The sequence below is a fragment of the Orbicella franksi genome, chromosome 2, assembly GCF_964199315.1.
Source record: "Orbicella franksi chromosome 2, jaOrbFran1.1, whole genome shotgun sequence".
Lineage (NCBI taxonomy): Eukaryota > Metazoa > Cnidaria > Anthozoa > Scleractinia > Merulinidae > Orbicella > Orbicella franksi.
The window spans coordinates 25770760-25794105 of NC_138146.1; the positions used below are offsets into that span (position 1 = coordinate 25770760).

Below are 23346 nucleotides of genomic sequence, written 5' to 3' on the forward strand. Positions count from 1 at the left end.
AGACGTGTATTACACCGTGAAAAAACACTCCGGACATTTGAGACACTCGAGTAATGAAGAAAACACTCGTATGTGGCTCGTGTTTTCTACATTTCCCTCGTGTTCTCAAATGCCCGTCGTGTTTTATCAAAGTGTAATACACTGTTTAGGCTTCTTTATTCGTTAAACAAATAAACACAAGCCTGGTCTCATGAAATCAAACAAGGCTTACTCGACAAAGGAAATGATCCACCATATTTCTTTCTGTAGCGTTCAGTGATTATCGGAAACAAGCGTTTGCGGTAATACGTCTTGTATTCTTTCAGTCGATTAATTGCGTCCTAAAAACAGATAAATTTAAAAGGTAGTAAACTATAAGAATGAGATTTTTGACTTCGAAGGATCCTTGTGTTTTTTCACTTTGAAATATAGAAAAAAAAAGACTACAAAGACGTGATTTTTAACTTGCAAACTTCAGTCACAGACTTAAGAAAAGTAAATTTAGTATCAAACCTACTAGAAATGATTAGGGAATGAAACGTAAATGATAAACAAATATAAAATCAAAAAAATTAAGTTTCTTATTACCTCTTGTCGAGAGTCACCGTTAAATTCGCAGTACAATAGATCAATTGGAACAGAGAGCAGGTTAAACGGCACAACGATGGAATGTAGATTTCTGTACTGGTTTTCAACAACGGCACGTGCAAATTTCCATTCGACTTCTGCATTAGTCTGTAAATAACAAAGGAAATTATTTAATTAACATTGCTTAGTAATTTCTTTTTCCATTTGATGTTGCAGCAGTCTGAGAGAATATCGGTTCAGTAATTTTGCAATTTTGCGTTTTGTATGTGTAATGATTTTACTATTGTCAGCTCCAAGGATTATGTCGATGCTATACAGGTATACATGTAGCTTAGTACAGTGGAAAAGCGTACTGTATATAGAGGCAAGAAGATATCCATAGATGAATTTTATATTCAAGTAGCCAAAACAATACTCCACGAGCAATATATTGTTTTTGGTATTTTCTTTTCAATATGTAGCCAAAAACTACAGAAGCGAATCGAAAACAGAAACCGTATGTGAATTACAGCTCGGCGACTGGAATATCTTGAATATCTCTCCTTTGGTTACTTGAAAATACTCCTTGAGTAGCTTTCAGCCACATGAATTTTCTTTCTTGATTTTGGCGTTTTTGGTACTTTTTGGCATTTTCGTACTCCTTAGTGAACGATTTCATGCCGACTTCAGTGAATTTAACTTCCCTATCAGTCGCGAGCGCCATCTTTCAATCGGCGTTTAATTTGCAAAGTTTGGCAGCTGCGCAATGTAATGCCACGAAATGACTTCATTGATATCGTCACTAGTAAGGATATGGAAAATACGCCACTGCGGTTCAAGATGTAAATTCGTATGAATTTTACAGGTGGTGTACATTTCCAGTAAAACACTCGTATGTATATAATAATAATAACAGGAAATTATCGTTGCTATGAGTCGATCCTACCTTGATATTGTCGTATGTGTGGTTGAGTAAAGCCACTAACATGTTGATCAACATTATAACGGACAAAACCAAGAATATCAGATATAAAACTGCTACAACATCCGTGGTAAAACTGGTATGAGATTCCATCTTCTGTAAGTCCGCTTGACTAAACACAGACAAGACGAGCTGCCAGGAAGTCTTGAACAAGCTGGAGGTAACAAAAAGGAAAATCTCCGTGAATAACACCTGCACCTGAATGTACCTTATAAGAATTGATAACCGCAAGTTGAAGATGGAAATTGAATATATATAGTATCACATATGAACTGCCTGTATGTTAATGTTTATGTCGATACAACTCTAGATTTTAGTCTTTTCAGTCGTTTTAAGTTCGATCGGTGGTTAGTGAAATACAAACTTAGAAATGTCCACCGGCTACATTCAATTTTCTAGTAATGTTTATTACCCAATTGACACAGCCGTTATTTTGCAGCATGGCAACAGCAAGGTCACTGAAGGCAAAGCACTAGGTGTTCAGCGGAATCGCATTTCAAATAAGTTGTTATGAAATGGTACAGGATGTTCATGAATGCGAAGCGGGTTGTCGATTCAGATCGAACAGACGATGCAAACAGAAGTAGAGGGATTAGCAGCAACATATTGTGTATAATATCGTGTATGTTGTTTTACCATTGTCAGTTACAAAATTTTGTTAAGCTAGAATGAGTTTAAGTTAAAACAAATGTCCAGAAGTAAAATAAATAAATAAATAAATAATAAATAAATAAATAAGTAAAACTTTATATCCACGACGGCATACATGCAACTGTTTGTCAGTGCATGACATACATAAAATGGAAAACATTACATAAGCTTACCACTGGACTTCCCCTTGTTTGCAATACCTTACGATGAAAGCAAAATAGAAATAAAGCAGTATTGAAGACAATTATTATTAAATAAAATAATTAACATACATATATAAATTTATTTGTTAATTTAAGACTCTCTGTCGGCCGGAATACTTTGCGAGTGTTTGCTTTTTGTTTTGTTTTTTATTTGTAATTCAAAGATTTGTATTAATTTCTGACAAGTAGATATTACAACATAACAATTACAAATAAGTTAACCCTACTATACAAGCACAACATTACACATAATTAGAACGCAGAAGTAACAAGTAGACAATGCTACATTATCACTAGAACAACTAACCAAGCAGGAAAAAGCTAAGTTGTACAACACATAGAGGTATGCATGCAAGCGACCTATATTATAAGTTTGCATATGGCAAAATCCTCTCCCGGCAGGTTTGGTCAGTTTCTTCCACCTTGCAGCTATCTTTTTCTACTTGATAAAGAGCCCTTATCTTGGCCTTATAAAACGTGGTTCAGTTCACACTTACAGATATGATGTTTAGCTATCGATATAAATGGTTTAACATAATCCAATCTTCTTCTGTATCGAAAATCCCCCCAAAAATCTTCATGATGGTAAAAGGATGAGAGTTAGTCTTACATTCATCAAGCCAAAACCAGAAGACTTCCTAGAAAGTCTTTGTCTCGTCAGGTTTGTAAAACAAATTTTTGAAGAATACCACTCGAATACTTTGTTTTGATTCTGTGTCAGAGAAATCGAAAGGATTTGGGCCATTTAGCGGCATCAAATTTAATTCACTGGTAAAAACAGGTATAATATGTTTGCTAAGGGGATAAAGATGATGAATTTTAAGCTCGGTAGTGAAATATGTTTGCTTTAGATGAAATGTCTCATATTCCAGATGGATGCTTCGGATTATAAAGGATTGGAGAGCGGAACAATCGACATCAACAAATTGAAGGTTTCGAAGCCCACGAAACCTCCGGTGACGCTTAATGCACGCCGGTCAACAGAGAGTCTTCAAGTATTAAGAATAGTTGAAGGAAAGAACGGCGTCCACGACATTAAAGTGGCACGAAATTGTGAAGGGACAAAATTGCTATAATACTCTTCAGATTACAAACACAGAAACTTAGGTATTTATAACGGGCGTAATCTGGAAAAAAACCTCTCGGCAGACAACATATCTTTACTGATTATTTTCTTCTGACCTGCTTTGGGTGCTTTTATATTTTATCCCCTTCCGACTCATGTATGTCACACACGAAAGACTGTCTTTGACCACGTTTCCAAACACCGACAGGAGAGTTGAAAACACGGCGCGCAGCTAGCGGAGTATTTTTGACGAACTGTTTGGATGAAGTGTTTGGAAATGTGATCAAACACGGTCTTGATTGTTTGATATATCTTCTCAATCGAAACTAAAACAAACGAGAAAACGGAGAAATAAAATCTTAAGAGTCTGACTAAGATCAGGTATCCAAACACCGTTACGGTCGATGATTTCCTTTGTCTAAACTTGATGAATTATTAATGAGTATGAGAAGGCTACGTATTAGAAATGTACGTAATCCAATTGAGGAATTTCACGGTTTGGCCCATTTCCAAGCTTCTGCGTGAGAATGAAGTAACTTTTATCCTTTCCTACCGAGTCTTATGTACTTCAGCAATCACAAACTATAATCTGGATAAGCAGAATAATAGGTGCCAAATGTCGTGGAAGATATCGACGGATTTGTATAGGTAATCATATGATTTCGAGCGCAATTTGGAGTAAATAAGCACGAGTAAATTTTTCAAAGGCTTTCAAAATGGCTAGGGCGAATGCAATTTGCAGTCTTCGAAAAATGTATTCCAAATTGTGCAAGAATAATCCAATGATTTGTTGTTAATAATACACTTTGAAAGATACTATTTCAGGTCGTGTACAAATTGTTTCTTTAGGCAATGTCTTCTAATGTCTTCGTACCAACTTCGGATATCGTCGTTGTAATTTGCACTGGTGTTTCAAATTAGCACTCTTGAAGTGCTACATGAAAATTGCACTCCTTTTAAGGCAATCAGAATCGAGCAATTTTCTTAAATGCATTATTAACAAAGAAAGTGTCGAATTTAGTACTGAACATCGAATCAGTGTTCTGGACACATGTATTACTTATCTACCCGCATCCGATTGGTTCATAAACACTGGAATTGAGTGGTACTTGGGAATCGTACAAACTGTATAGTAGCGTTTTCGCGACTGACCGTAAAACCTTCAAAGAAAAACTTTCCTCCTAACTCTTAAGTTTACTTAACTTTTGATTCTTTTTTTAAACAAGAAAATTACACGCGTTATGACTTGCTCATTAGCCAAGTCGTGAGACTGTCCCTTTAAGACTTGGGCAAACCAAACATTGCATAAAATATTAAGCAGCAAAGACAAATTAAAAGGACGCGAACAATGTTCTCTAATTAGCAAGTAATGCCAAAAAGGCTTGAAAGAGCCCCGATCGTGGGACCTAAATGAAAAACAGTTGTAAACTTTATTACAGTATAACGCAAAACTAGCTGAAAAAAACTCACGCATTGTGTTTGGCCACGCCTCCTGTTTGGTTATTAGTTGCAGTCATGTACGACATCTCTGCTATGTAGCTCTTTGTAATGGCCAGTGAGAACGCCATGATGACGAAGAAAAACTGCACAAGAATAACCACCAGGTCAATAAGCATTCGAAACAACGCCAGCTGTAAAGGGCCTACGACTGCGCTGAACTCCAAGACGCTAGAGAAGCGCAAGACCAAAAGCATCGTGTTGGCGCCATAAAAGTAGTTGGCAACTTCCAGCAAACGATTGTGGTAAGGGTCACTACCACGAGTAAAGGTCACTATACGCAGGATCACGATCAGGAGGTAAATGAGAAGGGTAAAAACATCAAGGTAATTCCACATGTCCCTACAAGGGTACAAATTTTGGGGATAAAATGTACAGTTAAAAAAAATTAACTGCGATGCAATTCTGAATAGATTTTTTTTTGGTAAATTCTTAACCTCCGATCCGGAGTCTAGATAATATAGTCCCCACATATTGAGATCAGCAGTTTCCTACGGCTCTTGGTGGTGATCAAATACGCTATAGCATAACATTACTTTATAACAGACGATCAAGACATAATATACGAAACGCGAAACACTACGATTGACCACATTTCCAGACACCGAGTTGAGAAAAGAGGAACTTTGAGTTGTTCTGAGATGTGGTCAAACACGATCTTTTACGTGTTTGATATATCTTCTTAATTGAAAGTAATCCTGAGGAGAAAAAGGAGAAATACAATCGTGAAAATGTGACAAATGTTGATGTGATTCATTTTAGTTGAGAGGAACGTCAAAGTGAAAGAGAACAAGAATTTCACGATTTCACCGAAAACATTCTATTGGGAACTAGGTGTCAAAAATATTTCCGCGCTTTTATCGTGCCTGCACTTTTAATTGAGCATTGTGAGCCAGTAAATCCACTAAACCAGTCGGTGTTATTTCCAGTTTCTATTTCATGTTATTTTGGTTTCATAAATGTAAGCAGATGTATGTCTAGACGGATAAAATTCTAAACTCGCAAAAATAATATCAATAACAAGCTGGCAATATTCAAAATAAAATTCGCATATCTTACTTGAAGTATTTTAACGGCGATGCTCTATATTGTTGGCACTCGCTAAGGACCATGCCAGTAAAGAAAACAAATATCAAGTATTCCTCTAGCCTTGGATAAACAGTAGAAGCCAAGATGCAAACACGCACGTGAAGGGCAATGAAAACCACCTGACTGAGCTTGTCTTTGACGAATATGACCAGAGGCGTGTTAAAGAAACTGAGGTATTTGTCTGTTGAAGAAAATAAACCCGAGGCGTTGACGTTTATCTCGCTCATTAATTGCTTCAACTGTTAAGATAACCATGTGCAACTCTCTCAGCTTATAACTGACATGTATTTTTACATGCATTTTGTAAATTTTTAAATTTCGTGAAAATAGTATTTTTAAAGTTTAGTTTTTTATGTGTTTATGAGTAGAAAGATTCTTTCCTTTGGAAACAGAAATAAAGGTTTTATGATTTTTATGTCGTAAGAAGTACCTCAATTCCAAAATATTTGGTTCTTGTCATAAAGCATTTATAAAATAATTTGTGTATCATTGTTTAGTCCATCGGTCCTTTGGTAGATCAGTAGGATGGTCGGTCGGTTGGTCGGTCGGTTGGTCGGTCGGTCGGTCAGTAGCACAGTTATTAAAACTTGCGAAGAGGTTACCTCAGACTTTTACCTAATACATCCTGCTCTAGATCTGATCTTTCACCATTCAAGGGTCCAAGTTCACTGCTTTCTTTGTTTTTATTTAAAAATGTTCGCCTCTGACAAAAAACGAAAACAGAATTAGAACGAGTGCTAACTTCCTTTGTTTTAGACTATGAGTATTTGAATACCTTCTTTTGGTCTCTGTATGAAGCGTATCCAATGATTGGAAGCAGAAGTGGAGTCAAAACTGTGTCTATCAGAATCAACAAAAACAGAAGGCTTCGAAACTTCCCATGGGGTTTTAAAGCATCAGGCAAACCAAGATTCCATCTCATCTTGAGCCTCTTGTGCAGTAATGGGTGTGCAACAAACTGCAGGTAAAGATCACAAATGAAGATCTACAGCGATGGATGACCTGAATTTCTTCTTTCGCTAACTATAACCGTTCTCAAAGTCGATCTTCCCTGGATGTTTACTCTACTTTTAATTTATTGCACTATACTTTGTACTTGGGGCGACTGAAATCGGAATTTAAATTAATATGTGTGGAATTTGGGTCAAAATAATGGGAAAAGAGCCTACTGAACGTTAGAACCGATCTCCTGTTACCTTGATATGATTATGCAATAAAAAGTTCGATTACATAGTGTCACTCAATTGATGATATTCACAGTGGTGTCAGGATGACATAGCCTAGATTAGTTTAGATTTTCCTGCAAATGTGAGTGAGTGTTACTTTTCAGGAAAGAGCTAAAAAGAGTTCGCTTTTTAAATTAGGAATTAAAAGTGAACCATTCCTAAGTGTTTTGGGAATTTTGAATGCAAGGATTGGATTGTTAAATATAGCAGTACAATACAATCAACCGTACCTGATTGTGGTACGACGGTCGTCTAGCAAGAGTGTTCAAGGTTAGAAGATGGAAGTGAGAGAACTGTACTTACCTTTTTTTGTGAGAGGATGATTGCATCATCAGTCATGCCACTAAGCATTGAAGCATAGCGATCAACGTGTTCAGGCAAGTCCCGTATAACCACGTCCTCTTTGGCAGTCACCTGATCTATAAGCTGTACAGCGAAGTCTTCAGTCTGGTCTGCAAGCTTTTTTAAGAACTCCGTGTTCTCTGTGTAAGTCTCAGCTAACTTCAGAAGCGTGCGGTTTACCTTAGATCATTTGTTACAAAAAAACCAGAATTAATTTATGTTTAACTAAACTTACAGTGAAACCTTTCATATTATAGACACCGTCTGCACAACTGGTACTTTAACGTAATTTTTGCTCCAGAGTCAACGGTAATGATTAGTAACTCTTTGATCTTAACAAGGCCAGGGAACATGGGCGACGAACGCAATGGAACGCAATGGAACGCAATGGAACGCAATGGAACGCAATGGAATGCAATGGAATACAAAAGAATACAACGCAACGCAACGCAACGCAATGCAATGCAATGCAACGCAACGCAACGCAATGAAATACAATGCAATAAACTTCATTTAAACACGGCGCGCTGACTACCAGCAGTGAAGCAAGTAGAACGTGAGAAATTAAACATGTACAAGGATTAATGCTGTATAGTCTTTAAAGTTATTTGGAATCTCTAGGTGCCTCGATCAGATTTTTGAGTAATGATACCGCTCAACTTTGAGCGACTGGAGCACCACCATTATCAATCCAACGGAAAATCGAACGGTGCTGGTGTGTTAGAGAAAGATGAAAGATTCAAATGGGTTACATTTCACCAGGATCTAATTTGCCATAGCAACGAAATGACGCCAAACCCCATTTTACATGATACAAAAAACTCGCCATCAGAGATAATTTTGGAAAAACGTCGTCGAGATCTCGGACTTGACATAGTTGTCTTAATGATGGCAAATTAAAAAAAATCCATAAGAGCGTTTTCGAGAAAATTACGAATGAAGTTTCAAGATGTCCAGATACAACAAAAAACAAAGCTGTTTTAAATGTTATTACAAGCCGCAATACTTGACTAATCCCGGATCGAGTTTCAAATTTATTGAAACATTTTAAGGCTGCTTATTTTCAGCGTCAACTCAGGAAAATGTTACGTTGATTTTCATTCATGTTGTTTATTGTCCTTATTACAATTCTCGTTTGTCTTGAATCACTATTGTATTGAACATTTCTGTATATTATGAATTCATAAAACGCGCGATTGCTTTCCGGCGATTTTCCGAAGCATGCTAAAATATCCCAAGCTAGCACCACAATAACAATAAAATATGTCTTGTCTATGTTTATGCTAAACACAAATAAGACGTAAACGCGAGACGAGTGAAAGTGTAACATAATTATATTCTATTGTTGCTGTAGTGCTAGCTCGACAAATTACGTTGAATATGGATTAATCTCATTGAGGGCCAAGTCTGAAAAAAAAAAAATCATCGAGTGTTTTTTAATTTCCGCCCAATATATAATTTTAGGGGCAATTTTTGATAAAAAGCAAAATAACACCCAACACCAGTTGATATTCAAGCCAATGTTTCTGGAAGTCAAACGGAGCGATTTCTCTGAGATTTTCACTCCAGGTAATTAGATGTTATAAAACTCATTTATAATTTTGGCTAGCCTTACATACGTATGTTTCGTCCTTGCCAAGCGACTCATCAGAGAGCTTTCCGCTAACTCGTCAAACATTACGTTTGAAGTCCCGCTAGCATTAGAAAGATGGTGGCTATCTGGTGTTATATCACATAAAGATTCCCAATTGCGTAATATGCCAGTCACAAACTTGAAAAAAAAAAGCGTGAGAATTCAACGTTTGAAGTCATTTTGATACTAGCGGGACTTCAAGCACGATGTTTGACGAGTTAGCCGAAAGGTCTTTGATGAGTCCCTTAGCAGGGACGAAACATACGTATGCAAAGCTAGCCATAATTATCCATTGTAAAGTTCCTACACTTATTTCAAGATTCATTTAAGAGCAGAATACCATTTAATCGAGTCTAGTGGACATAGCTTGCAATAAAATTCAAAACAGCTTTGTTTTTGCTGTATTTTGACACCTTAAACCTTCACTCGTAATTTTCTCGAAAACGCTCCTATGGCTTTTTTTTTAATTTTGCCATCATTAAGACAATTATGTCAGGTCCGAGATCGCCACGTCGCATTTCCAAAATTATCTCTGATGGCAAGTTATTCGGTCTTATGCAAAACAGGGTATGGAGTCATTTCGTTGCTATGGTAGCTTAGATCCTGGTGAAATGTAACCCGCTTGAAACTTTCTTCTCTCTCTAGCACACCAGTAACGTTCGATTTTTTTTGTTGGATTGATAATGGTGGCGCTCTAGTCGCTTAAAGTTGAACAGTATCGTTACTCGAAAATCAGATTGAGCCACCTTAAGCAAACCACGACGGAAACGTCAACGAGAACCCAAACAAAAGGTATAATGAGGAGAACAGCGGTTCTGCACGTGCATTGTAAGTCTTTGTACACTTCGTTCCCGTCCTCTGCGAAACAACAACGAGAAATGACTAAGTTTTAGTGTTTTGGAGATCGCTGGCGTTACATATTTAGCTTGAGCAAGTTTGAAACCTATAGGTGCATTGAACAGATCTAGAAAATTGCGAAATTCGAAGATAAAATATAAATTCATTTTTTACTAGGCGTTGTCCTTGGGGTCGCCGTCGTCGTTGCTCAAGCTCCCTATTGTTACTGTTATTACCTCAAAAGCCATCATGATGGGATCTCTGCAAGAACACAAATGCTCCGCAGTGACAATATTCTTGATTTCATCAACATTCTTGCCTTGGCCTGCAGGACTCTTGCCGGTGTCTATTAGCTCCTTTAAAGCACTTTCCCCTGAGGGTAAGAAAGGAATTTGATGCGAAGTTTGGAAACATGAAACTCGATCAAAATAACTTGGGGGAAAGGCTTGTTTAAGACCGCGCTGTATCTGTCTTAATCAATATTCAAATGTTTGAATGACGTGTTAGTGTCGGCCCCTAAACGTAATCATCAAAATTTAATATTAAATTCTCAACCTTTGATCAATGAATTTCTAGCTTTCTGATTGGTTCCTGAGCTTGACCGTGTATAGAAAATGAGTGCGGCATTTAAGTGTCACTAAGCTTTAAAAACTTTTCGGCGTAAAGCGAAAGTTCCGTCGAAAAAATGGCTGAGCTAGAAGAGTAGTTTGGTGAGCTTTTTTTTTTTTTTAATTTTACTATACGGGATTGAAATAAATAATGGTCAAGGCAACATCCTATAGTCAGCCGGTCTTTTCCAGCAATGTTTAAAGGAGTCGTAATTTAAACATAAAATACTATACTTAACAGTATGAGATAGCGATTGAACTAACCTTTAGTACATTTCCCATCTGTCTTATCGTATACTGAAACGAAAAGGCACATACCACAAACAAAGCGTTAAATGCCTTAAAATTCCTCTCTGTTTTTTTTAGTTCATATGGCAACATCACAATGGTCAATCCACCGTAGGAAAAAAGATGGCGGCTGTACATTTAGCCACAATGCCCTGCGAGCCTACCACAGCCTATAAGGGACAAAGAAAGCCAATTTCTTTTACAGTATTCGTCCCTGTTCCAAGGACATTAAGTAGCCTAGGTTTGAAGATTTTCTAACGTTTCTGTACGTTTTTATGAACGTTGTTAAGGTTTTCGTGCGCTAAGAACTATAGGTAAATGTACCAGTCACCATCCTTTTTCCTACGGAGGATTGCAAAATGGCTAATTTTTCAGTTCGAAAATTGCTATCGGCATACCTAATGTTACGTCACTGCTTTCTTTGTCTTGTTATCAGAAGTAATCAGTTTCTAATGTGGGCAAGGAAAGCTGGAATGAGAATGAAAGACGTAATGTTCCCTTCTCTCAAACAATACATTCGCGAACATCCTCCTTGGTTGGCTGGTTGCGACCCCTTTTTCAACGCAACAATAAGTGTAAGGAATTTGGAATAAAATTCAAGTTCGCAAGTTCGAACTTAAAAACAACAAATTTGATGAGACAATTGACACAACAAAATTTTCCTTAATGGTTTCAGGAAAAGTCACAAAGCTTGAAAACTATAGCTTCAATACTGTTTAAATTACTGAGACAGTGGAGAATTAGAACTCATGTCTTCGAAATAATTCACTGACATTTGTTTTTCATCCAGGATAACAAATATTCATGATTACAGTCAAAGAGGCCACTTAATTCAAATTTTTCAATGTTTTCGCGATTCGAGGCATTAAAAAACACGCCTAAAACTTCAAATGGTGTCATGGTAGAAAATAAACTTTCCTTTTCCAAAACTTTTACACTTGAAAAAATTAAATAATTACACACTGAAACAAGATATAAAATAAATTTTAAAAAATTAAATAATTAAATAATTCGTATAGCTCCAATATTAGACCTTTTCCACTGATATTTGGTGAAACGAATGGCTATTTGACTGGTATCAAAGCCATTATTATTTTTTTTTTTGGATTAATAATGGTAATTGAACTGAGTGGAGCGCAATTTGGTCTAAAATCATACGTGTGATTTCAAAATCGAACGAGCGCGCAGCGCGAGTTCGATTTGAAATCACAAGTATGATTTCAGACCAAAATTGTACGACACGAAGTTCAATTGGCACTTTATTAGATCCATTTTGAAATCTCACAATTTTATCGCCTTAATTTTTAGATTTTTGGTGTATTGTTCCAGTAGCCGGTGTGTTAAAACGAAAAGGCGGAACCGGAAACGCCTTTACGTCTCATTTAGTATGCAAACCGATGTCATGTGACGAAAACTCATCCAAGCATGACAAAGAAACAAGCCGTTTTGAAGTCAGAACGAAAATAGTCTACTTCAGGTATAAAAGTTCAATTCTCGTCGCCTGAATCAATGATGGTAGGCCTTTCTTTCTTCTGTGGTTGAGGCTGAGACTTTTCATTGTCTTTAGAGAAGGAATTTGAAGGTGCATCCTGCGTAATTCTGCGATGGATTTCTTTTGAGTTGTGAAACTCCCTCGAGTGCACGATGCCCAGTGGATGGTACGTTTTTTTTTTTTTCTTTCATACCGTCTAATGGCATGATTTTCCTGAAATTTTATTGATTACTTTAAACCAATCTTGAAATCTGATTGATTGTTTTGTTTTACTGTCCCATTCTCATTGGTTGAGAAAAAGATGCGATTTAGAGCAAAAAAATAGTGCGATTTGAGAATAAATCGCACCACTGAGAGCCAATCAGATTGCAAGGATAACCAGTGATTTCAAAATGGATTTAATAAAATCATTTATAGCCGAGAAAGTCGCAATTACGCGAACGTTCCTATACAAGCTCTGTAATTTAATAAATAAGTTTTTCATGCTTAAGAGTCCTTGTCCATAATTATGGAACATAACTTGGCAAGGGTGGAAAATTCGATTTCGCTCATATTTTTATGGTAGATAGGCTAGGGCATGACAAAAACTACTGGGTAGTGTTTTTTTTTTGGTAAAATATCCTTTTATTTCAAAGAAATATGCAAATTACCAAAATTCCGATAAAATCGTCCTTTGATGCACCATTTTATTAAACAAGTTTGAGAGCCTCGCATGCAAAACCGCATCATTCTTCCGTCTTTAAAACACTCAAATATTTTTGTGCAATGTTTAAATTTGGACTGCGTTGATTTTAGGGAATGCTGCATTTTTTTTGGTTGCAAAATAATTTAATTTCAAAGACATGTATTTCATTCACTTAAAATTACGTCGTAAAAATAATTGATTTTCATTATGTGCGAAACCTTCAAATGGATTAAGCTTCTGGTGGTTGAATTGCAGAAGGACGGTCTACAGATTGCAGTAAAAATGATTGAGAGCGACGCGAGAGTTTTTCAAAGTACGTTAAAAACGCAAATATTTGACATCCGTCGTCAAGTTTCAATTTACCGGTGAGACATATATTTTAGCATGCACCACATGACTTGACCTATATTAAGTTGAAATAGACACAGAACTGATAATTTCGAAATCTTCTAACCTTATTTACCATAAAAGACAGGTCCAAAAAGCCGATTTGACGTGTTTCTCTCACCATTCGTCGCACATAAAGCAGAAGTTTGATTTTGTTTACACAACGTCCGATGTACATCGCCAACTGTCAACTTATTTAATGGTCGAATACCATGAATCTGTGACCCTCTTTCGATACATGTGATCACCACTGCATCTAAGTCAAAAACGGCTAAGTCATTTGTAGATAGTTGCGTGCTTTGTACTGTGCCAAAATATTACGTTCGATCTACTGCTGCTTGAATCCTTGCTTGCAGCGGTTCCTTGTTTGTTCGTCACGCAATGCTGTCATCCCATTTTAGGGGGTAGGGGTAGGACAATTTCTACGTAAGGCTCCGTAAGGTTTGGAATCACAGTCAGCACACAATCGTGTTGAGTAGGCAGAGATTAAATTAAGAAATGCAAAGAATGAATAAATTACCATTGCCCCTGTTGTCATCTTTTACTCGACCACTGCTACCTACATGCCCCGGGCAATACTGTAACGCGAAACTCGTACCCATTGTAGGTCTTTTCGCACTGTGCAATTATTTTTAGTTCACATATAATAAGTTGCAACCCTCGGGAAAATGGGAGATGGCCGCTTAATAGAGGTTAGTGTACCTTGAATGTTTTTTCACTATCGGGTTATAAATTTCTTAGTGAACATGGAGTCAATTCAAGACAATCATGATAGACGTATGTTTCAATCACCACTCGTCACCTTCGATTTCAGACTGTTAACGGAACGACCAAATGGTGGCCGCGGCCGCCTTATAGAGGTAACTGGTCAATTGGGGTTTTATTTACAGTATTTTACTGACAAAAATTTTTGACTGTATTGACAAGGGAGGTAAGTGAGCCACCCCAGACATTTTGAACGAAATCCAAAAATTCGCCCGGTTTCTAAATTTCACAGTTAGCAGCCAAAACGAACTCGTAAGATTTTTTTACAACTTGGGCGAACTTGTTTTACGACAGTCGGAGAATTTTAGCTTCTTTTGCAAAGTTTTTTCTTAAATCACTTTTCGCAACATCGTACCGTCACCTAATCCCAAATGCGTCATCCAACGCGCGCTCGCACTCCCCTCCGCTCCCTCTCCCACACATGCTTTTTTAATTTTTGACACGACAATTCTTTGCAAACCCCTCCCCGGTACGAACGAACGCACACAAATAGTCCATGGGCCAAGACCCCCAAAAGTGGTTTTCTGTACCATGTGGAGTGACAAGTGCTATCACATATTTTCTCAATCTGCAATAACTGAAGTCTATTTTAAGGTATGACAGCAAGCTTCTATCAGCAGCTTTCTTGCTCTAAACATATGATAAAATGACGTCATCTAAACTGCCTAATGACCACGGATCCGGTTAACAGTTTCAGATTCTGAGCGATGTCCATTGTACAATTCTTTTCAAACAACATTTTATACATTTTAGGCCTAGCAGAATAGGACGTTGATTCAATTGCAAAAGAAGGAAATTTTTTTAAGGTTGTCTCGTTGCCATGGAGACAGAAATGGTCAATGAGTCCACAACTGAAATAAAAGTCACTGAAAATAAGGTTTTTCACTTCCTAATTTTAAAAAATGACAACTGCAATATACGTTGTCAAAAGGTTCAATCATGTGTAGATCACTCTAACACTGGCTTGGATTAACTATTCAGCTAATGAGTTTTAAAGAGCTCCCTTAACGAGTCTTCTTTGTCCTGATATCATCCATTCTGAAGCCATACCAGTACCAAACACATTGGAGACTTGTCCTTTTCGCGTCAGTCAAGCATCATTTTCACTTAAAAGTAAACAAAGAATCATGTTTAATTTCAGAGAAAAATAACACCTAAGTTATTTTAAAGCATTTAGCGGTTGCCATGACAACCACAAACAGTTATTCGATACATTAAAAAGAGTACATCGTTTGAAACTAAACCTTACGAATGTAAGAGTATGTATAAGGAAAGTTATTTCATATTTTTCCTATGGTTATGAGATTCTTACCTTTCGCTTTCTTCATCGTCATTGTCGTCAACGGATAAAACATCGTCGTCATCATATGGCATGTTTGCGCAATTTTGAAGCCGGCACATATCAGTGCATTTCAGCCCATTGACAATACAGGAGCACGATGGAAGTTTGCAGGACCTACTGCACTGGCAAGATAGTAGTTCTAGAACAGCTTGCGGAGCTGGCTGACCACCCATCCAGTCTACGACCAGCTTGTCGTCTTCACTACACCAGCCAAATCCCACTGGTGATTGGATGGCTGGGCATCTTTGTAAACTTCGTCTCCAGACAGCAGCCTGGTAGTTTGCTCGTAGCGAGTGTTTGTGCAGCGTATCATTGCTGGGTGGCAGTTGGTTGGAATCAACGTCTCCTCTCTTCAAACAGATCAGTCGATATGGCAGCTCATTGATGTCGCTTGTCCAAGGGTTGCTGCAGTACATGGCACATGTAAATTTCTGCAGACTATGGTACAGGTGATCAGACATATTCCAGAACATGCCCAAATGCTGGAACATCTCTTGAAATTCAGCATTTTAATTTGCTTTACAATTCGATAACCTGCAACCTTTCCTCGTCCGACAAAAGCACTAACAGTTTCGCACCCTGTGAATGCATGAAAGCCCGGCAGTGATCTGCATACACTTGCTCCAACCCTCTCAACTACTCTTGAGATATCGATGTACTTGACTCTGGTCTGTGAACCACTTTTAATGAATACCGAAGGAGGAATAAAGTTCTTGAAGGCCAAAAGAAGTCCCAACACTTCAGTGTCTTCTGATACTATGATGACCAAAGCAAATCTCGATTTAGCTGCATGGGCTGCATGTAAGAGGATTCGGGTGTCAGCCTCCTCTTGGGTTGATTCGAGCTCACTGATAGGTTGCATTATTCGAGACGATAATTGGTAACATGTTTCGCCACACGTGACAACCAGAGTCTTTCCTGATAGCTTCTCTGTGTACTTTTCTTTCTTCCACTCGCTGGTTACAAACACTATGAAAGCTTGTTTGTTCTTTGAGCTACACAGGAATCCTCTCCACTGTTTAACCTTGTGTTCGGCTTGAATATTGCGGTATTCGCTTCCTAAACCGTCACCCCTGTTCTCTCTTTCGACGTTCTTTATGGATTCCTCCGGCTGTAATCATCGAAGACGACATCAGTCCTGTCACTTGTTCCACCTTCGTTTAGAACTCTGCAAGGAAGAGTTTCAGCAACTGCCGCAAATGTCTTCTTATCACCTTTCAAACAGTGGACAAGAGCCATCCCATCTATTACACGTGCACATGCTGAGGGTTGGGGGATGGCATCCCTTTTCATCGTAAAGATACTGCGACATTTTCGATGATAGGAGATCTGGGGCACCTCTCCTTCCTTTAACGTTTTCGTGATATCGAGAACCTCTTCATGGTTACGAATAACCGCAGCATTCAGTAGTGATTTCCATGACTCAAGGTCTTTTAAGGGCCCATTAACCGATCTTTTTGAGCCGTTGCTAGGGAAAATTTAGTCCCATATAACCTCATCATTTTTAGTTAGTTATGTGATTTAACTTTTTCCTGATCAGTAACACTAGTGATGACGTCATCAGGCCACGCCCATGGTTATGTGACTAATACAGAAAAAATGCGAAGGCTCCTAGGCAAATTACTTTCCCGGGAGTTTTTTCATTGATTTAGTATTTTAATTTAAATCCTCATTACGCTATGCATCGATTTTGTTTAATTTCTAAAAGGTCAGATTTTGAGAGCATTTCAAAATATCGAAAAATTCGTAATTTTCTGAAAAAAGCATGATTTCCAAAAAAGGAATGCATAGCTATGTTGCCAACGTTGGCTTTAATCGAAATTCGTCGAAAAAGGCCGAATTTAATGAAACACCGCGTTTCCTTTAGCATTTAAAGAAACCGGAAGTGCGCCCGATATCTATTGGAAGTTACCCTATCAGCGCGTGCGCAATTTACACTACCAGCGCACTTTGGTAAGATCAAACAAAGCCAGACGGAGTTAGTTTTTCTCCTTCTATTGCTCTTGTTTTTCTGTCTTTCTCTTATTTTGTCTTCGCTTGTACTTTTTTTACTTTGCATTTTGCGAAACACAAAGAAAAACGTCTAAAATGTAAGCGAATTCGCAAGTTTTTGAGTTGTTTTTATTTTCCGCGCTCAGGCTGACGTAAGTGACCGGAAGTGAAATTTCACCTCCTTAGCAACACGCGCGAGCGCGCGCATGAATCGGTTAATGGGCCCTTAAAGAAGACAACTCTCCATTTTCGTCACTGCAGTGAATTAAGCACTCGTTTCGTTTTCGTTGTCGCTTGTTATCTTCTGCATTGCTAATTTCTAGAGTTCTTCGTTCTGCTCCTTAAATGTTCAAAAAGAGGTAAAGTAAGGACAGTCAATTTAATATTGTTATTTTTTCTAGAAGAAATTGTTACACGCTTTAAAATGTTTGAAAGGCAGTTGGATTCAGAATTCATTAACACGGTGCATCAAAGTGTGGTGATATATACAAAGACTGAGCGACAATAATATTTTACGTAATTTGTGGTTCAAATTATCACAAGACAACCATCAAAATGCTGATTGTTTAGTTATGTAGCTACTTGTTATAGCTTTTATTGAGTTTTAAACACATAACGACTTACAAACGATGAAAATTAATGATTCAGGCAACACAGTGCTGGGCTGTCGAGTCCATGTAGATCTCGAAGTACTGTAAGTTTTTATATAATTTGAGGTTCAAAATATCACTTTATTGTCATAAAAATACTTATTGTTTAGTTATACAGCTAATATTTTGTATATATTGTTGATTTCTAATCAGATCTCTACTTAAAGATTATCGACATCAGTGAATAAGTCAAACGTACTTACCTGCTATGAAGGTCGCCATCTTGAATTTCCCCATAATGTATTGCAACATTTGAAGTAATCCATAACTTACTATATCATCGCTTTTAAAGAGGTAAATTGAAATTTGGTTCTTAAAAAATGATTTGTGTTCTTTCTTGTTGTATTTATATGTGCGAAGACTATTTTTGATCCAGCTTGATATTTTTAATATGACTTTTGAAAACAAGCCTCGTTTTCACGCAGAAGCGAATTTTGGTGATATTTCAGCCAATAAAATATACAAGAAAGCTACTTTTTAGGGGTTGCTATGATAACATCTTGTAATCACCCCCCAACCTAGCTTCAAATTTGTCACACTCTCAGCTTGTCCCTCTGAGTGGTACATCTGGAAGGGTCTGGCCCAAGGACTAAACCAATTTCGCGTAAGATTACCGTCTTTCACCTTTTAGACACAGTCCTTTGCCTTTACAATGGCCGGAAATTTCTTCCAGGGCCCTGCACCTGCTGCTGGACCCCGCGGGGGAAACTCCGATATAAAAATGACGGGGTTGCTCGTCACAACTTTTAGGGGTTAAAAGCGTGGTTTGGTACCTCTTAGGGTGCTTAGTGTCAAAAGGTCCACAGCGGGAGCTTTTGCATTACCTTTTAGGGCATTGAGCCGAAAAAATATGACTTGAGACTATGTGTTATGTAAGAATTAGTGCAAATGAATATATGAAATATCAGATATTTGAACTGCGGAGAAAGAAATCAAGACATGATTGATCATCGCAGTAATAATAATAATAAAAAGAACACAAAAACAAACACATACAGAAACTACTGTGCGTATCTTGTTTGTGCGGTTTCCCGGGTTGGATAAGAAAACTAAATAAATGAATAAGTAAATAAATGAATGAATGAATGAATGAATGAATGAATGAATGAATGAATGAATGAATGAATAAATAAACAAATAAATAAATAGCGGTAACCGCCACATGTTTAGTCTGTTTTGTGTCTTACAAGGTAATGGTTTTATGCTAGCTACTTCAAAACTATAGCATTAAACTCGTGTGGGCCACACAGTAATTAGGTGTACCTTTTTTAGAGGGGCCGTGCCTCCTGAACCCAAGAAAATCCAAAGGGTTCCTTGCAAAGTTCCTTGCTCTATTCATCTTAATGGAACTCCTGAAAAATACTTAATTCAAAATAGATTTTATTAGATATAGAAGCTACCCATGGAAGGAAGACTGTCAAGGGCACTGCACAAATGAACGCACCGGACAGCTTGCAAATTAATGTGTCCTAGAATTAACGCAAAGAACGATTAAACGAGACAATTGGCGTTAGTGGAGATACATTACTACGGAAGCTATAACGACAACAACCGGAAAGCATGCAATCACAGTGAATTATACACTTATCATTATTACACTGCTTTTTTTACAGTTTTAATTGATAATTTGTAGAAATAACTTCGCTGTTCAAGTACTGTAACAGCTATTAAATGAATTATCGAAATATTTTATTTTGCAGCAGTTAGCAAGACTCAATTTTATTCTGTCCGAAAATGACGTCATATAGCGGGAGGTCCAAACGGAAAGGAAGTCAAACCATCAAGTATAAAATGAATTTCAGAAACAAAATATCAGCAAAGTTTCTTCTTACGTGACATTTCGGACAAGTTTATGACTCAAGCAAAAATCTCTATAGCATCGAAAGCTACCCAGCAGTTTTTCAGACACAACTAACATGTCAATTAGCTAGATTTCAATTAAATCTTGTCCTCTTTACCAATGATCGTACTTTAAAACAGAAGTTTAACTTGCTCAATTAGGTTTCATCAAACAAGCCACAGGCAGGAAGATATAAGCTTATTCCAAGCAAAACATCTTTTCAAATATGAATTATGGATGGTTGAGGTATTTACTCTTTCTGTGTTACTCGTGCTCCTGTGCCAACTCACACCACGATGTCGGATGATTGAGGATCCTGACGTTTTTAAATCATTTCTCGGCAACCGAGCTCTTATTATACCTGTGGTCATGAACGAATAACAACACAACTACGATATTATATTGTGTTCAATCAGTTTCCTCTAAACCCAGCTCCATTTCTTTGTAACCGAACTTAATTGAAATCACGATTAGACTGTAAGCCGGAACACTTCACCCGGTTTGCGATTTCTTACTTCTCTGATAACAGTAATGACAGTTTGTATCGTCTTCGGTTCTTTGCGCAGTCCCCAAATATTTATATTAACCACTATCAATTATTATGTCCACAGTCTGTAGACAGATCGCGCAGCAGCCAAAAGTGTTAGAGTGTGTCGAAGAGAAACAAATTTCAAGTTTATATAGAATAACGACAAGATCAGGAATAAGTGAATCATATTCAGTGAAAGTTATTTCATTCCATTGGAGTATTTGTGCAAACAAACATTGGAAAACGAAACAATTAAAGAAAGCTTGCAGCAAACAAAATATTACTGATTTAAGAAACCCGCATCATGGCAATAGACCTGTGTTCCAACAAAAATGTGACGAAATAAAATAAACATACGTGTTTTACTGGCGAGCTATGAATAATGACACTTACGGTGCGAGCCGTAAGTCAGAATGAGTGATATTATGTCATGTTTCGCAGAGTAGTCTACTTTTCTGATCCATGCCATTTCATTGACCGAGCTCTCAAAACGGGAAAATAATCATATCATTCAAGCAGGAAACAAAGATGGGCATATAGCGTTAATTCCGGAAACAAGTTGGAAAGGAAGTCGAGACAGCAAGCGTGGAGATTTGTTACTTGAAGTTTTCTTCAATCTCCTTCTCTATCTTGGTAGTTATCTTTAATTTATGTTTTCCATAACGTTATGTTTTACCTGGTTTTCTAATAAATACCGTCGATTATGGTGAATATGGCAATATTTATTCCTAAAAGGCATTCCTTCCGATGTGCTGTTGTCAATACAGCACGGTGTAGATTAATTGACTTACATTCAGTACCACACAAGCCAGAGTAAAGAAAAATGTCACACTGGGAAAATTAAATTCTCTTTACATTAAGTGATTACATCTGAACGGTGAGCATGCAATACATGGCGCAGTGCCAAATTACTTCGAACAACAGGAAAACGAAAATCGTATGCATCATTGAAATATCCATACAAATGACTGATCCAAAATTTGACAAAATAGATCAGTGGTACGACAAAGAGACTGGAAGTTATACATTTGATCTTATTATCAAACACGAAGGAAAGGACTATGAGTTTGAAAAACTGACACCATTTACCTTACCTTGAAGTGCTTTTAAGCTGTGCTCCACCTGCAACTCTTTGCCTTGATTAAACAAAGTCTTGCTTTTATTTTGACCGAGCTCTTGAAACAAGGACATATTTATCCAATCATGGCTCATATTAATTTTTAACTCCGGAAATGACGTTGTCGTTCACGATGGAAAGGAAGTCGAAGCAATAAGTGTGGAAATTTGCTGTTTCAGTACAATAAGAGTTTTCCATAATGTGTTCTGTGATGCCTGTATTCTTTTTAAATACTGTCTATTATGGTAAATATTCTATTAATATATCTTTCAAAAATGCATTTCTTTAGAGTGCTAGTTGCCAGAAGTGACGATGGGCATTCACGGTGGAAAAGAAGTCGAATCATCGAGCGTAGAAATTTGCTGTTTCAATACAATTAGAGTTTTCTGTAATGTGTTCCGTGCCGCCAGTCGTTTTTTTTTTTTCCCTTATTATTATTATCATTAAAATACACCCTTCAAGAAGGCTGTCCCCGGAAATGCCTGTATTATTAACTCCGGAAATGACGTTGTCGTTTACGATGGAAAGGAAGTCGAAGCAATAAATGTGGAAATTTGCTGTTTCAGTACAATAAGAGTTTCCCATAATGTGTTCTGTGATGCCTGTATTCTTTTTAAATACCGTCTATTATGGTAAGTATGCTATTAATGTATCTTCCTAAAATGCATTCCTTCAGAGTGCTGTTGCCAGAAGTGACGTTGGGCACTCAAGGCGGAAAAGAAGTCGAAGCATCGAGCGTAGAAATTTGTTGTTCCAATACAACTAGAGTTTTCTGCCGGTAATGTGTTCTGTGCCGCCGGTCTTTTGTTTTCTTTCTTATTATTATTATCATTAAAAAACATCCTTCGAGAAGGCTGTACCCGTAAATGCCTGTATCATTAACTCCGGAAATGACGCTGCCGTTCACGATGGAAAGGAAGTCGAAGCAATAAGTGTGGAAATTTGCTGTTTCACTGTACAATAAGAGTTTTCCATAATGTGTTCTGTGATGCTTGTATTCTTTTTAAAGACCGTCTATTATGGTAAATATCCCATTAATATTTCTTTATCATGGACAATATCTTCTCAATATTTCTTTCTTAACTGTATTCCTTATGAATGCTGTTGTCAATGCGTGTTAGCTCAAGATTTGTTGTCTTACATTTCTACGGCACGATCAGCGTTAAGATAAATACCTCATGAAATAGTTCAAATTAGTAACAAACATTCACAGGAAAATTGAAAGCAACCGAAAAGATTGAAGAAACAATTCTGACGCTTTTTTGAAATCATATCAACTGAGCGAGATGTTTTGTAGGCAAAAGCTGCCCACGAACAACAGAGGCACTCCAGTGTCCGTTAAACGAACCAAATAGACAGTCATATGTTTATTATGGTTTTCACGGGAAAAGTCACAAAGTTTAACTACTGTAGCTTCAGTACTGTTTAAGTTAATAAGGTGGACAACTAAATTTGGTCTCAGGGATGTCCACTGTTTGAGATAGTTCACTGTAATTTGTTTTTCACTCAGAATAACAAATATTCATGTTACTTTCAAAGAGGCAACATAATTAAAATTAATTTACTCGAAATGCATGAA

At 37.3% G+C, this 23346-nt stretch overlaps 1 protein-coding gene across 5 annotated transcripts in view; it reads right to left on the bottom strand.

The window, feature by feature from the left end:
• The window catches only part of LOC145478947 (short transient receptor potential channel 4-like), a 27085-nt gene extending 5284 nt beyond the window's left edge, over nucleotides 1–21801 (bottom strand). Inside the window, exons 1-13 of one of the 5 annotated variants that reach the window (XM_081457156.1) lie at nucleotides 21745–21801; nucleotides 19545–19643; nucleotides 10945–10977; nucleotides 10309–10445; nucleotides 7564–7782; nucleotides 6810–6992; nucleotides 6650–6737; nucleotides 6005–6215; nucleotides 4919–5287; nucleotides 2353–2379; nucleotides 1493–1682; nucleotides 568–714; nucleotides 212–320 (exon numbers count right to left, since the gene is read on the bottom strand). In XM_081457156.1, coding sequence (XP_081313282.1) covers nucleotides 212–320; nucleotides 568–714; nucleotides 1493–1682; nucleotides 2353–2379; nucleotides 4919–5287; nucleotides 6005–6215; nucleotides 6650–6737; nucleotides 6810–6992; nucleotides 7564–7782; nucleotides 10309–10445; nucleotides 10945–10977; nucleotides 19545–19620 — 1789 coding nt within the window. In that variant the 5' untranslated portion in view covers nucleotides 19621–19643; nucleotides 21745–21801. Of the gene's footprint in view, nucleotides 1–211; nucleotides 321–567; nucleotides 715–1492; nucleotides 1683–2352; nucleotides 2380–4918; nucleotides 5288–6004; nucleotides 6216–6649; nucleotides 6738–6809; nucleotides 6993–7563; nucleotides 7783–10308; nucleotides 10446–10944; nucleotides 15404–15609; nucleotides 17972–18484; nucleotides 19644–21744 lie in introns of those variants that run through there. The other 4 variants (XM_081457158.1, XM_081457157.1, XM_081457160.1 and 1 more) reach the window with 4 other exon arrangements.
• Between the last annotated feature and the right edge of the window lie 1545 nt (nucleotides 21802–23346).